The sequence below is a fragment of the Gymnoscopelus braueri genome (assembly GCF_963280865.1).
Source record: "Gymnoscopelus braueri genome assembly, chromosome: 8".
Lineage (NCBI taxonomy): Eukaryota > Metazoa > Chordata > Actinopteri > Myctophiformes > Myctophidae > Gymnoscopelus > Gymnoscopelus braueri.
The window spans coordinates 39,138,701-39,153,685 of NC_137609.1; the positions used below are offsets into that span (position 1 = coordinate 39,138,701).

At 40.9% G+C, this 14,985-nt stretch overlaps 3 protein-coding genes across 3 annotated transcripts in view; 2 read left to right on the forward strand and 1 right to left on the reverse strand.

The window, feature by feature from the left end:
• Window positions 1-2,618: 2,618 nt before the first annotated feature.
• LOC308090370 (26S proteasome non-ATPase regulatory subunit 8-like) lies at window positions 2,619-3,422 on the reverse strand (the record flags this gene model as incomplete). The annotated part of the gene is made up of 1 exon (XM_080435514.1): window positions 2,619-3,422. One exon carries the CDS (start codon window positions 3,420-3,422, stop codon window positions 2,619-2,621), a length of 804 nt encoding a protein of 267 aa, XP_080291640.1.
• A 1,048-nt stretch (window positions 3,423-4,470) lies between these two features.
• alkbh4 (alkB homolog 4, lysine demthylase) lies at window positions 4,471-10,529 on the forward strand (the record flags this gene model as incomplete). The annotated part of the gene is made up of 4 exons (XM_080436109.1): window positions 4,471-4,587; window positions 6,361-6,549; window positions 7,601-7,871; window positions 8,247-10,529. 4 exons carry the CDS (start codon window positions 4,471-4,473, stop codon window positions 8,531-8,533), a joined length of 864 nt encoding a protein of 287 aa, XP_080292235.1. The 3' UTR covers window positions 8,534-10,529.
• Window positions 10,530-13,360: 2,831 nt separating this feature from the next.
• The window catches only part of LOC308091203 (E3 ubiquitin-protein ligase CBL-like), a 29,249-nt gene continuing 27,624 nt past the window's right edge, over window positions 13,361-14,985 (forward strand). Inside the window, exon 1 of the mRNA XM_080436640.1 lies at window positions 13,361-14,341. Coding sequence (XP_080292766.1) covers window positions 14,195-14,341 — 147 coding nt within the window. The 5' untranslated portion in view covers window positions 13,361-14,194. The remainder of the gene's footprint in view (window positions 14,342-14,985) is intronic.

A 14,985-nucleotide genomic window follows, 5' to 3' on the forward strand; every position in this document is an offset into this window, starting at 1 on the left:
GTGATTTTTCCATTTATTTTTAATATATTTTTTAAATGTTTATTTTATGTGAAAGTGAAGTATCCCTTTAAAGAAAGTAATATTGTGGACCAACCATTGTACACCCCTAACTTAAAAAAAACATATTTTTTTTTTTTTTTTTTAAAGTGCATAGTCCTATTTATAGGGCTATGCACATGTGTCATGTTTCACTAGCCAATCACAGTCCTGAATAGACTGTGATTGGCCAATCACGGTGCAGGGTTAGGGGGGTACACTGGTGGCCAATCACAGTGCAGGGTTGGGGGGTGCAATTTACAAACCTCACATATAGGGGCGGTTTCACCGCCCAAAAATACAGTAAGTAAGTAAATGTACTGTTTGATACAAAGGGCCAACCTTAGTGGACCTGCTGATGTAATCAAATGTTTGTGGGAGACAGCATTTGAGTGCACAGAGACAACAAAGGACAACATGGTGGTAAAGGTACCTTGTGAGAACAACCAGGATCTAACTAGAGCTAAAAGTGTGACAGAGCTGGATATTTCAGCAATATCGACATAGCCACGTGCACAAGGTTAGGGGTGTGACAAGACTGTGAAACCTCACAGGTAAAATTGTCTGACTTCTAAACATGTGTATTTCCTCGTGAACTAAAACAAGTCAGTGACGTATTTCTCCTCCCATGTGTTCTGGTCCACAATGCTACCAAACAGTGGACATTTTGCACATGTGAAAGGCTATGTTTGCATGCACAGAGATGTAAACATTGTATCACTGTGCCCTAAAACATATCATAGCAAAACACTATCAGCCAAAACATCAACAACAAACATCAAGGCCACATGTGATTGTTATTTTCTTAGATAGACTGATTGATTGATTGATTGATTTTTTTTTCAGACCTGTAAGGTCCTAAATATCAAAAATATACCTGGGGACCCCTGGAACCTCCTCAAGGACCCCTGGAAGTCCACGGGCCCCACTTTGAGAACCAGTGGTATATAGGACATTGTTTAATTGCTTGATATGCTGATATATTTATTTTGTAATACTGTTATCGTGTTACAGCTCTGAGGATAGAATGTATCTGTCTAGTTGCCCATTTGTTTAAGATTCCTGCAATTCAGAAATCTTCACCTTACCAATGACAAGAGAGGACTTTGTGCCTTTGTCAATATCATAATAATTAAGTTAAATATATTTCAAATATAAAATGAAATGAGTACGTTAACATGCGTGTTAGGTAGCAGACTCACTGTAATGCACTTTTATCTGGCCTACCCAAGATGTCCTTATGAAACTGCAACACGTTCAGAATGCTGCTGCTAGAATCCTAACACACTAAAATGAGGGATCATATCACACCTTCTATCAATCCCTTCATTGGTTACCCGTGTTTAAGAATTGATTACGATTCTTTTTTTTTTTTTTTATGTCTTTCCTCACTTTACCTCAGTGATATGACTGTAAACTATACTCCTGCTAAGTCACTTAGATGATCTGCTGATCATTCCTAGAACCTGGATAAAAAGTTTGGGAGGTCTGCTTTCAGTTGATATGGCCCCAAACTCTGGAAATCTCTTCCAGAAAATGATCCTCCTCCTGCCCAGGCCTTCATCCAAAAGGCACTGGTGCCTGTGCAGTGGAGAATGGCTGTCAACTGCTCAATATATACAGTTAACACAAAAGAAAGAAAAAAAGGGAAAATACTTTCATCAGTGGGCTCACTGGCAAGCGAGCGCACTGTACTTCTGTTCCCCCTCCATGGCTTTAAGCCAGTGGTTTTCAAAGTGGGGTCCGGTGATCTGCATGGTCCTTGGGAGGGTTCCAGGGGGTGTCCCCAGCTAAATGATTGGTAATTCCATTTGTATAACTCTTATGGGGGGGTCCATGGCCTAATGCATAGTAAAACTGGGGGTCCTTGAAATGAAAACGATTGAGAATCAGTGCTTTGACCTTCTGCTCTGCAGAGAGGAACTTGTTCTTGAGCCTCCAGAACCACCAGAGCATCTCTGGAGCGTATTTTGCCTGGTATGCAGTCTGGCGGAAGAAAACGGACAGATCTGGCACATACCAAACAAATAAGACTTATTATGGCTTGGGTTTGAATTAGACCCAGGGCTCTTTGCTGCGTGTATCTCTCCCGCCACGTCCCTGTCTCTCTCACTGTCACTACTTTCAATTAAGAATAAAATAAACTAAGAGACACACACCTTTTGTGTTGTTGAAATATTTAAACATTAATTTCATGATGCAGCAGGAGCAGCATTGCGATCCTTGTACCGCACTGTTGTGCTGAAAAGAGAGATGAGCCAGAAGGCAAAGCTCTCATTATACCCGTCAATCTTCATTCCTACTCTCACCTACAGTATGGTCATGAAGTGTGGGTCATGACCGAAAAGAACAAGATACAGTACAAGCGTGTCCCTTAGGGATAGGGTGAGAAGTTCAGTCACCCGGAAGAGACTCTGAGTAGAACCGCTGCTCACATGGAAAAGAGCCAGATCCAGTATGGATGCTTCCTGAGCGTCTTTCTAGTTAGGTCCTCTGGGCACATCCCACTGAGAGAAGGCCCCGGGGCAGACCAATGGATGGATGGACAGACGTACGTACGGACGGACGGACGGACAGACAGACTACACAATCATTTCCAGCTCTCGTGCATATTCCATGACCTGCTGTGCCATCTCTTTGGAGGCCATGGTCACGTTCTCTGTTCTCTGCTGCCGAGTGGTGTAGGTGTAATATCCATCTGGGCGCTGAGTCCAACCTCTGTTCCTGGCGTACTCGCTCATCTTCTCTGAAGAGTTGAAGAACAGCACATGCGTGGCTTCATTGAACTGGATCTGCTCATATGCCTTCTCTATGCAAGAGGCAATGGTGTCGCGAGTCGTGTCCAGCAGAATATCTATGAAGAACGTAGTATACCTTACTGTCTCAGCAGGGATATTCCCTTTGGCGAGAAACACCTTGTTGTAGCTTCCCTCCATCAGATACTGCTCGAAAGACACCGGGTGTCTTATGTAGTCATTGGTGGTGATGGCTGTTGCGCTCAGCCTCTCCAGCTCTGTGTGGAACTCAGACAGATGATTCTGTGACAGCAGGAAGAGGAGGTTCAGGCCTAGCAACTGGTGCATACAGGCTGATTCGGGCAGCTCGTCTTTGTAATCAAAGTAGTAATTTTTTAGCTGGTCCACGTATCTCTTAAATGAAGGAATGTCCTTCTTGAGAATGCCCCACAACGCCCCGATCTCCAGAACACCACGGGCTATGAGGAGCTCCTTCTCAGTGCGCTTGGCCCCAGTAGGCAGAAAATCTATTTCCATCAGGGAGATCTTAAGTTTACTTAAAAGCTCTCCACATATGCTGAGGTTGGGGTCTTCCTTCCTCCATTCCGTTTTCAGTGATTCATACAACCCCTCTGTCTCTTTCAATGGCATTGTGATACTGATTTCTGTCTTTCTCTTCTCTCCTGAACACATGTAGATTTCCTCTTTCTCTTCTCACTTCTATCACTCTTGTGGACATCTAGAGGTATTTATAGGCATCTTATGTAGACCGACCAGAGGTCTGGTCTGACGTCACACACAAACACACAAAGTGTTGCGATCAACAATGCTGATTTGCGCAGGATGTGCCCTGAATGTGGCATTCATTGTGTGCCACGGCTATTATAGTTAACTAAAACTAAATAATGAAAAGTACAATTGACAAAACATTTTAGTTCACTGAAATAAAAGTAAAAATTAGGCTTTACATAAAAAACAATAACAAACTGTATTGTGTGTTTGCAAAACATAATAAAACAAACTAAAATCATAGAGAAAATCTCTCTCTCTCTCTCTCTCTCTCTCTCTCTCTCTCTCTCTCAATAATTGCACCATGGGGTAGGTAGTCGTGTCAGTTATTATCTCCCATAGATTTGAAGATTTGAGTTGAACCTGCAACATAGCCTGCTTTTAAAATAAAGGGACAACAGCGACATCACCTGGACACCACAGGTCAGTGCAGCACATGGTGCTCAAAGCGGAACCTATGTGAACGGATTGCAATTTTAGGTGAGTCTATTTGACTGGTGCACAACGTTGCCATGTCCGCTTATTATAAGCGACTTTGGGCCATAGAGTTAAAAATAAGCTTTGGGTTTGTTTCCTACTGTTGCTTAAACCAGTGGTTCTCAAACATTCACGGACCACCAAATTAATATGCATTTGTCTGCGGACCCCTATCTTAAAACATTTAATGCCAGGGACTCCCATACAACATTTTTGTTGTTATTTTTTTTTCTTATATATATTCCAAATTTTTCACATTTTCTTCAAGATTTTATTGAATATAGCAGCTTGTAGGTCTGCTATTTTCAAATAGCCGATGTATTTAAAGGTTTAAAGTGCTCTTGCTTATTTTGGGCTGGTTTTCAATTCATAGACCTGGCTTGCTTATCTCTGTCGCAAAACCTGGCAACGCTGTATGTGCATGCACAATAACATGTCCGCAGACAACAGCGGTGGGATCGCCCCACAATGCGGGTGCAAGGGGGTCAGAAGTTGTCTTTTCTGTGAACATCTGACGGGAAATGGAGCCATAAGTGAGAATGCAGCAACGGTAAGAGCGTTTCCACACCCGTTGGGCCGAAAATAGAAGATCTACAAGCTCACCGGGTGACATCATAGGATGGGGCGAAATTCACCCGATGAGCTGACAGATACAGTAGCTCAGGAGAGCATCATACAGAATGCCAGTGGTGGGGAAAAGTACTCACATTTTGTACTTATGTAAAAGTATCAATACTGCAATGTAGAAATACTCTGTTACAAGTAAACGTCCGGAATTAAAAATGTACCTGAGTAAAAGTACAGAAGTATTGGTATAAGAATTAAGAAATGTACTTAAAGTACCAAAAGTAGAAAGTACTCATTATGCAGAATGTCCTGTTTCACAAGTTTTCAAATCTTTAGAAAATAGCAGATCTACAACCTCACAATGCCGCATTGAATGTATATAGGGAATGTATATAGGGTAGAAGTGGTTAATGTATGTTTTGTAATAATAATCAAAATCTACAAAGTAACTAGTAACTACAGTTTTCAAATAATTGTGTGTAGTAAAAGTATAATATTTGCTTCTGAGATGTAGTGGAGTAGAAGTAAAAGTACTGGGTTTTTTAAAAACATTTTTTACTTAAGTACAGTACTTGAGTAAATGTACTTAGTTACTTTACACCACTGTCTTTGAGATCTTAGTTGTCAGTTGGGAAGCAAGCTATTACTTTTATGTATCAGGAGGTGGCGCTCGAGTCAAAGTAATGATAATCCGAGCCTTGGATCAAGACGGCCATTTGATTGATTGATTGAATACTTAACAGTTTGCCAAAAAAAAGCACAGAAAGTAAGCACTATGGCTATGGTAATAATGCGATTTAGAGCAATATTAACATCACATTATACTTTGCAAGCTACTTATATTGTTGCTGACTGTTACTGTCAGCAGGTACAGTCTATGGTTGACAGTCTCGAGCTGAAAGCTCATACTGTCCTGTCAGAAACTCAGATCGTCTCTGAAATGCTCTTTAAATACCTCAATAAAATAAAATAATATAATACATCAACAAACTGGACAGTAACTCATTTGACATCATCAGTGGAAGTGTGGCCAGTTTGCCCAGTGAAGTAGCAGCAGCACCACCAGGGTGAAGTTGCCCTTTAGACATAGACTTGAAGGCTACCCCTCCATATGCTGTTGAAATAGATTATAACCGATCTGTTGTAAAACTCATTCTTTATCTAAATAAATTCAAAAGCCGGAAGTCGGATACGAATTGGCCCACGCAGCTTTCAGCACACTGACGTGCAACCTGACTACCTGTTACCCTGAAACGTTTTTAATTTCAACTGACCCCCATTTGATACAAATTGTAATTACGCTCTAAATTGTCAGTGTTTATTTAACTCTGAGACTGTACAAAGGGAACCAAATGGACCTGTAATAACTTAAGGGCCCATTTGGTTCCATTCATTGGTGTTTTTTTTCGGAGGGTATAATAATTATTCATTTGGACACCTGCTGGTCCCTGTCTGGACCCTACGTTGACAACCAGGGATGTATCACATGTCAATTAAATTCAATTCAATTCTATTAAAGTGTCATCAAATCACAACAAGTAGTCTCAAGACACTTTACATGTAGAGAAGAGACCCGACAGTCCCACCCTGAGCAAGCAATTTTGCGACAGTGACACATGTCAGCTTCTGCTGCTGATGGCAAGTGGTTTACTGTCAACTGCAGAGGTCCGTCATCTTGTGTTGCAGCCACATACTCTACTTCTATTGCAAAAAGGGAGGTTTATGCGTGTTTTTGACTTCATTGTTGTTTGTCCAGGTTGTTCATCATTTCCACTATGATCCTCTACTGGGACTAGCTGTGCGTGAACATGGCAGTCCTGTCTCTTTCCCCTTTCCTGGTGTCTTTTTGCGGGAAAACTTTGTATCTGAAGAGGAGGAGGAGGAGTTGATAAAGAACGTGGACCAAGATGTCTGGAACAAGTCTCAGTCTGGCAGACAGAAACAGGTCTTGTGAAATACTGTCTGTGTCTGTATTATCCGTTGTGTGTGTGTTGGCATTGCTTGTTTCTCAGGATTATTAAAAAAACATGTATATGTCCAAGGCCATACCAAAATGTGTCCATAATGTATACATTATCGTTGCTGTTGGGCAGAAATCTTGTATTTCCATATTTTAACTTTTTATATGTTTTTCAAATTCATGCCCTGGGCCTACTTCATTGCATAACGGTGTTGCACAAAAGTAATGTTAGTGATATTTTGTGAGACTGCATATAATCGTGGGGGTCCTTGACATGGAAAAAGTTTGAGCACCACTGATATAGCAACATGTGTTTTTCAGAACACTGTTAGGGTTTAACAATCTGGGACAATCCGGTTTGACCGGGATTGTCCCAGTTTCAAGCTCAGTGTCCTGAGTCCTGACCAATGTCTGTCTGTGGGTTTTATAAAATATCATACCAATGAAAGGTATTAACATTAGGTTATTTTTCCCATTTCCAGAAAAGAAAAGGTTTTGGACAGCCAATGACCATATCACAAGCCGACGGTCCACTAGGCCTGTCACAATTACATACCTAATTACAAATTTCATGACTAATTACATAATAGTCTAATCGCAATTATTTGAGTTAATCGCAATTATTTTTGCATAATCGTCATGATCGTTTTCATGTTGAAAAATGTTCATACATTTTCAAAAAAGCAGAAATAGCAGATCTACAAGCTTACAACTCGTCACTTTGTGACACATTGTAAGCTTGTAGATCAGCTATTACTGCTTTTTTACATAAAATTATTAAATATGTCAATAATTTCTTTGCATATTTCAGTTATTTGTATTTGTGCAAGTTTTGATTACGAAGCCTAAAAGGCAAACAGAAATAATATTTGTATTCATATGTTCCAATGTTCAACGCAAAACACACAATTAGATCGTTAATCACAATTATTAGTTTGACAATTAATCGTCAACTTAAATTTGTAATCGTGACAGCCCTACGGTCCACTGTAACTGCAAGGCTTAAACACCTCCATTTTTTTTGTCATCATGGCAGGACTTTGGTCCGAAGGTGAACTTCAAAAAGCACAAAGTGCGATTGGGCGGTTTCTGCGGGCTGCCCGCTGCCAGCCGTCCCTTGGTAGAAAGGATGCTCGCAGAGCCTGTCCTAGAGGGCTTCCAGCCGGTGGAGCAGTGCAACCTGGACTACCATCCCCAACGAGGCTCCGCCATCGATCCACACATGGACGACTCCTGGCTGTGGGGGGAGCGGCTGGTCACCATCAACATGTTATCGGACACCACGCTCACCATGTCCATTGAAACAGGTTAGGGGCCAGCTGCAACTGTTGATAATTCTTCTTAGCCGTTATTCTATCGATTTAACTTTTTCGGAATAATCGAGGAGCGCGATTTTCTTTTATATATTTTTTTAACTATCGAGGAATTAAAATTGAGAATTTGAAAAAGAATCGAATTAATCGATTAGTCTGATTAACCACTTAAGCCATATTCTAAACTTTGTTGTACAATAGTGTTGCACAATAGTGCACAAAAATTGCAGATCTACATGCTCACACGTTGAACTTGTAGATCTGCTATGAAAAATAAAGAATTGAAAGAAGAAAATAATAATTTTCCCCCAAAATCATTTTTTTTTGTTTTTGTTTTAATTCGATTAACTGTTGCTCCCCTAAAAACAGGTCTTGCAAAACTGGGTCAAGGAGAAGTGGGACTTGCAGAACCGGGTCAGGGGGAGGAGGAAGTCCTTGTGGCCGTGTATCTCCCTCGTAGATCTCTGGTGGTGCTTTTTGGCGAGGCGCGTCACAAATGGAAACACGCCATCCTCAGGAAGGACATTCATGCACGCAGAGTGTGCACCACCTTCAGAGAGCTGTCTGCAGAGTTCCTGCCAGGAGGAAAGCAGTCAGAGCTGGGAGCTCAACTCTTGGACATCGCTTTGACTTTCCAGGGGACTCCAGTACGGTGACCAAGATGTCCCGGTTTGGCCGGGATTGTCCCAGTTTCAAGCTCAGTGTCCCGAGTCTCTGACAAATCTCTCTAAAATTCACTACCAAATTGTCCCACCACGGTTAGAATTACCTTTTTTTTTGTGTTTACATAGACGTCTATTATGTTCTATTCTGTTCAAAGGTGCAGTCACTAGGGTCCCTATCTTGCCTTGCCCCTTATGCCTAAACTTTTTTGGCATTTTTTACTATTTTTAAAAACATTTTAAAATAATGAAAATAGCCGATCTACATCGACACGTTGTGAGTTTATAGATTGGCTATTCTAACTATTTTTTAATGTTTTTCAAAATATTTTGATAGGGCCCTAGGTGTACTATATGCTAAAATACCCCAGTCTGATGAAAGCACCAGTTTAAGATCATTTTTTCTTTCTTTTTTTAAATGTAGCGAAAAGAGCCGATCTACAATGTGACGCCTTGTGAGGTTGTAGATCGGCTATTTCCGCAATGTTTATCGAATTTAAGTGATTAAGGCTCCCAGTATGGGTTCATGAAAAAATGCTTACCCCCGACTCCAGTCTAGGCCGAGAACAAAGCTGCTTTGATTCGGAGGCATTGAGAGGAATTACAAATACGCGCCGCACACACACTGAGTGCAAAACTAGCACTTTGAGCAGGGGTTATCAAATAGATTTGACCTGAGGCCAAATTCTCACATAATAAATACTCTTTGGACCTGGCCAGGCCACAAATACCGCACATGCACTCACTAAATCGCAGTGTCCTGATTTAACTCAGTCACTTCAATCCTGGTCAAGCAATATGCCGAAATGTGTTCAAATGTATTTGTCATTTGAATACATTTCAAACATTTCTGACCAATGCAAAGCTGCAATATAATAAACACCAATAAATTACAAAAATTGTGTAATGGGTCTTTGTAACAAGAATATCATTTGTGTTTGTAATTTGGGTGTATGCATCAACATGCCAATGCATTTTTGTCAAAAAGCGAAAGACTGATAACCTTTTTTTTGAAAACCACTAGTATTCGTTTTTAAGTTTACATAATATATGCACGTGCAATCAGTTGTGCACTGATGAAATACAAACAGAACTATGATAGTGTAAGAGTAATCGCCAGATTCTCCTGAAACGCGGGCAAGTACTATAGCACCCTCTTCAGTTGGGTGGGTAGTCGGGTGGCCACAAGCGCTGTACTGGGCCATTTGCAGGGAAAGAGGACTATATCCCAATTGGCAAGACATAATTAACAACTTTAAAAAACAAAATGTAAAACAAAAGAAAGCTCTATATTCTGATATAATAATTGATATAGTGTTTGTTCAATAACAGGGGTCTCCCAGTCTCTCCAGCCCTTTGATTTATGTCATCACTGCCAATGTCACTTGTTTATCCTGTATGAGTTCTCTCTCCTGAGTGGATAAATTTGAAAACTCTGAGGACCCCCTAGGGGTCCTGGACTCCCTGTTGAAGACCTGCAGTGTTTAGCAATGATTGCTATCAGAATATACAGCTATTTAACACTTACTGCACCTTTAATCTGTGCTGTTGTTAAAGTGAAACCGGATTGCAGATATACATCAACTGCATGGGGGGGAAATTATTTAAGTATTTCACCTTTTATATGCTCAGACAAATGCAACATGGCAGAATTACAGAAGTGAAAATGTTTCCATGACTCACATTTCTGTCGTCTCTCTTCCTTATCTACTCATGGCATGGTAACATCACAGGAAATGTCTGACACAATGGCCTGGACGGCTGCACAGACAAGCCACAAGGATGTTAATTTTACTAAGAAATGACTGACATTGTGGTCAACTGGTGTAGTGTTGTTTCTCAAACATTTTCATGTCAAGGACCCCCACATTGATACGCACCATTTGGAACCTGCCGTCACTATTTTGGGCATGTAATAGCCCAAAAAGCTCACAACATGTTGCACGTGATCGCTTGAGCTTGTAGATAGGCTATTTTCGGTGCATAACACCATCATACGACACAGTATATAATAGGGCTTAAGTGGTTAACTATAAAAACAATGCAATGCTATTTGAATGTATGAATATATAGTTTTTGCATTGTATATAAATCTCAAATCTAGTAGTAATCGATTATTATCATGATGAGCATATAGATTAAGTCTGTGCGACTTCCTTACTGTCCATCACTGTGTACCATGTAGGTTTGCTGGCTGATTTGATAGTATTTACTGTAAGCCCTCTCAGAATCACAGGGTGCACGACACCATTATAACCTCTAAACTGTCCTGTGTCACAGATATCTGTGAATGTGTGCTATCTCTCAAAAGCACAAGTGTACAGTATATAATATATCCCATTTTGGACACATTTACTGTGTGATGGTTTGCCCTCTGTTATTTATTAATTGTGATGACAGAGATGCTCATTTAGAAAAGAAACTGCTTGACTACTTTAAGAGATGATGCTTTGGGAAACATGCATTATCCCCATATCCAAATTTATATAAAACTCCTGTCCTGTGTGGTAATCTATAGCTGAACAAACTATGCATTGCTGGCAAAGCTAGCAGTGCACAATCATAGGACCACAATGGAAGCCAGTCCCCTGGACTTTATTGTGTTATCTTTTTAGCCGAAGTGTTTTACTGTGCTTCCATGTACAGTTTGCATTTTTGACACATAAAGTATTCAATCAATCAATAACATAATAACCAGAATCACTTTGCCTATTCAAGGCTGGTTTATACAGCGTTTATTGTTTGGTACCAGATTCTGTGACCACAACAAAAATAACACAATTTATTGTGTATTTCTTTTTGTCATTGGGACATAGACAGTGTAGACAGGCTGAGAGCAGCTATCCTATTCGAGTATCATAGTGCTTATAGCAGATACAACACCTGTCCCTAGAAGTTCTTGTGTGTGAAATTATTTTGTGAGAATAAGATACAATAAACACACACACACACACACACACACACACACACACACACACACACACACACACACATTGTACATCATTGATAAGAACATTGATAAGAACGGCCTCCAAGCTCACAATGAGGTTGGAGGTCAAAAGGGGGTGGAGCCTGGAGTCAGCGAAACCAGCTAACTCCACCCTCCTTCGGTGGAGTTAGCTGGTTTAGCAGAACGTTTGAGGATCCAATGGAGTTAGCTGGTTTTGTCAGAAGCGCTTTTTAATCATTTCCATTGGTTTAATATTTGTTTAACCAACACATGATGTAAAGGGTGTTCAATAGCACTGATTTATGATGAACAATGGAAAAGCTTAAAATTTTAATTAGCTCTAGCTGGTTTCTGCCAGACAGCATACTTTATTGACTTATTTTACACGCAGGACTCACATAGGCTACACTGTATTAATGCAGCATTACATTGCAGACAATGCAAGCAAATTACACATAATACAACAGAAAAGCTCACTGTTTAAGGTTCCTCATTGATTGAGGAAGTGCATAAGGTTGACTCTAACTGGATCAAACACCAGTTTTAGAATCATATATTATATTTAGTTTATGACATATCTGAGTTAATAGTTACCTCAGTCTTCAGAGATCATTTCCTTGAGAACAAGATAACTAAATTAACTAAACCACTGGTTCCCAAACTTTTGAGCTCGAGACCCAAAAGAGAAATTTGATGCTTCCCCAGGACCCAAGCTAGTGAAAATAGCAGATCAACAAGCTCACAACACATCACGATGCGACGTGTTGTGAGCTTGTAGATCGTCTTTTTTTCACTACTTCTTAAACATTGGTTTTCTAATTTATGGAATTTCTTTGATTTTTTATACATGTATTTAATTTTATGAAATTATTTTTGAAAAATCTTTGAATTTGTTTCTAATTCATGAAAATGTTTTTGCATCAAAAGAGATGTATGTATTTGTTTTAAATGCTTTGAAATACTAATAATTAAAAACAAAATGTAGGAAACAAAAAAATAAAGGGATATGTATTCAATCGTGACCCATAAAAATGTGTCCGTGACCCACAAATGGGTCCCGACCCACTTTTTGGGAAACGGTGGACTAAACAGACTCCTGGTACCTCATCATCCGTCTCCACGGAGACGGACGTTTCCTCACCAATCTAGCCAATCACAGCGCGACCCGTCCCTCCGGACCTATGGGATCGTAGACGGGTGTCGTCGTCCACGCCACTAGTATTGTGTTGCTCAGTTTACTCCGATCTACACGCTCACTGATCGTTGCCGACGCGACGCATGGTGGGCTTGTAGATCGGCTGTTTTACGGCGCGCGACACCGTCGTAAGGGGGAAATGTATAGAAATCAGGGTTTATGACGTGTAGCGAGTACGTCACGGTGTAAAAAAGCTTGTCGTCGAGCAGTGTTGCCATGTCCGCTTATTATAAGCAACTTTGGGCTGCGGGTTGCTTATTTGGGCTTGTTTCCTAATTGTTGTTGTTGTTTAAACCAGTGGTTCTCAAACATGTTCAAGTCAAGGACCCCCAAATTCAAATGTATTGGTCTGCAGACCCCCATCGGAAAACATTTTATGCCAGGGACCCCCATACAAGATTTCATTTGCGTGGTTAAAATGTTTCAAAAATATTCCACACTTACATGACGCTTGTATGACAGTCATGTTTCAGGGCTAACTTTTTTCCAAGATTCTTTTTTTGAAAATGGCAGAGATGCGACGCGTTGCGAGCTTGTAGATTGGCTATTTTCATATATCCAAATGCAATATAGGTTTAAAGTGCTCTTGGCCCTTGGTCGCTTCTTTTGGGCTTGTTTTCGTAGACCTAGTTGCTTATTTCTTTCACAAAACCTGGCAACACTGTGGTCGGCGAGTCTCTACGGAGTCGGACGAAACGGCAGAACAACTGGAGGAGGAAAAAAAGAATACAGTTCAATATCATTACGGAGGAAAAAAGACCCGACATAATTTGTGTCGTGGAACCGGTTCGCCCGTCGTCGGCCCCCCCCGGCTGGAGACCTAAAATAGACCCGCGGGGACGAAGGGTTTTAAAGTTGAACTGGGTTATTATTATGGCAGGAACTGCAGCTCTTTTGTGGCGAACGGACGGGAAAAGGCGAGAAGAGAGGCTGTTTAGAATTAGCTCGTTAGCTGTATAGCTAACGTTATAGTTAGGGCTCTTTAACCGTAGCGGGGGCACCGGTTTTCTCTCCTCTCTGTGTCCGCTCGGTGGTGCGTGTTTCTCGGCTACGGAAGCGGTGGGTTCTCCGCCCCGTTGAATAACAGCCACCACGACCCCCGCAAGTTCCCAAAATACGTGTCCGGAATTATCATCTTCCTTTTTTTTTCTTTTCTTTTTTTTATAATTTATATTTTATTTAGCTTTTTCATTTTAAGACTGTGACTGAACTTGAATTATCTTTTTTTTAAATTATGTTTTTGTAATGTATATTTTATTTAGCTTTTTCATTTGAAGACAGTGACAACACTTGAATTATCTTTTTTTTCTCATTTTTTTTTTAAATGATTTATTTTTGTATTTAGCTTTTTCATTTGAAGACAGTGACAAAACTTGAATTGTCATTTTCATTGACGTCCTCTAAGAGCCCCCGGGGGTCGGTCGGTCTGTCTGTCTCCACACCATCACCACCATCACCCACTGGAGACCACCGGGGTGGGGTGGAGGGGTCAGCAGCGACAGACAGAAGCATGGCAGGAAATCATCCGAGGAGGGGCACCGGTCTCATCGGGCTGATGAAGGACGCCTTCCAGCCCCACCAGCAGCCCCTCCAGCCGCATCAACCTGCCGCCGTCGACAAGAAGATGGTGGAGAAATGCTGGAAGCTCATGGACAAGGTAAACACACACGTGTGTGTGTGTGTGTGTGTGTGTGTGTGTGTGTGTGTGTGTGTGTGGTGTGTATCATATGCATGAAGCCATGTCTGTCTGCATGCAGCTGTTGATGCCACCACGTTAGAAAGCAGCGAAATATATATGTGTGTGATGATGAGTCGTTTTACACCCACGCGAGTTTGAGTCCATTGTATCGCAAATGCCTCTATGCCTATCTGTCTGTCTGTCCGAGAAGAACAGACATCTATCTATCTATCTATCTATCTATCTATCTATCTATCTATCTATCTATCTATCTATCTATCTATCTATCTATCTATCTGTCTGTCTGTCTGTCTGTCTGTCTGTCTGTCTGTCTGTCTGTCTGTCTGTCTGTCTGAAAGGAACAGACAGAGGAAAAAAGAGGAATCTAATTCATACACAAACATGTGGTCATAGGTTGTTGAATAGGAATATTGGAAATTCAGTTGTTGTTGTTGTAGGTGGGATGCTGATCATGTTCATAACTATTAGCGCTGTAATATTAAGTGAGCATGGACTGGTACAGAGGCCAGAGGAGCATGGACTGGTACAGAGGGGTCCTGACTATGAGTGATTCGGGGATAGTCCAAGCTATGGGAAAGCTTAAAAGGAGCACTATTGGGTTT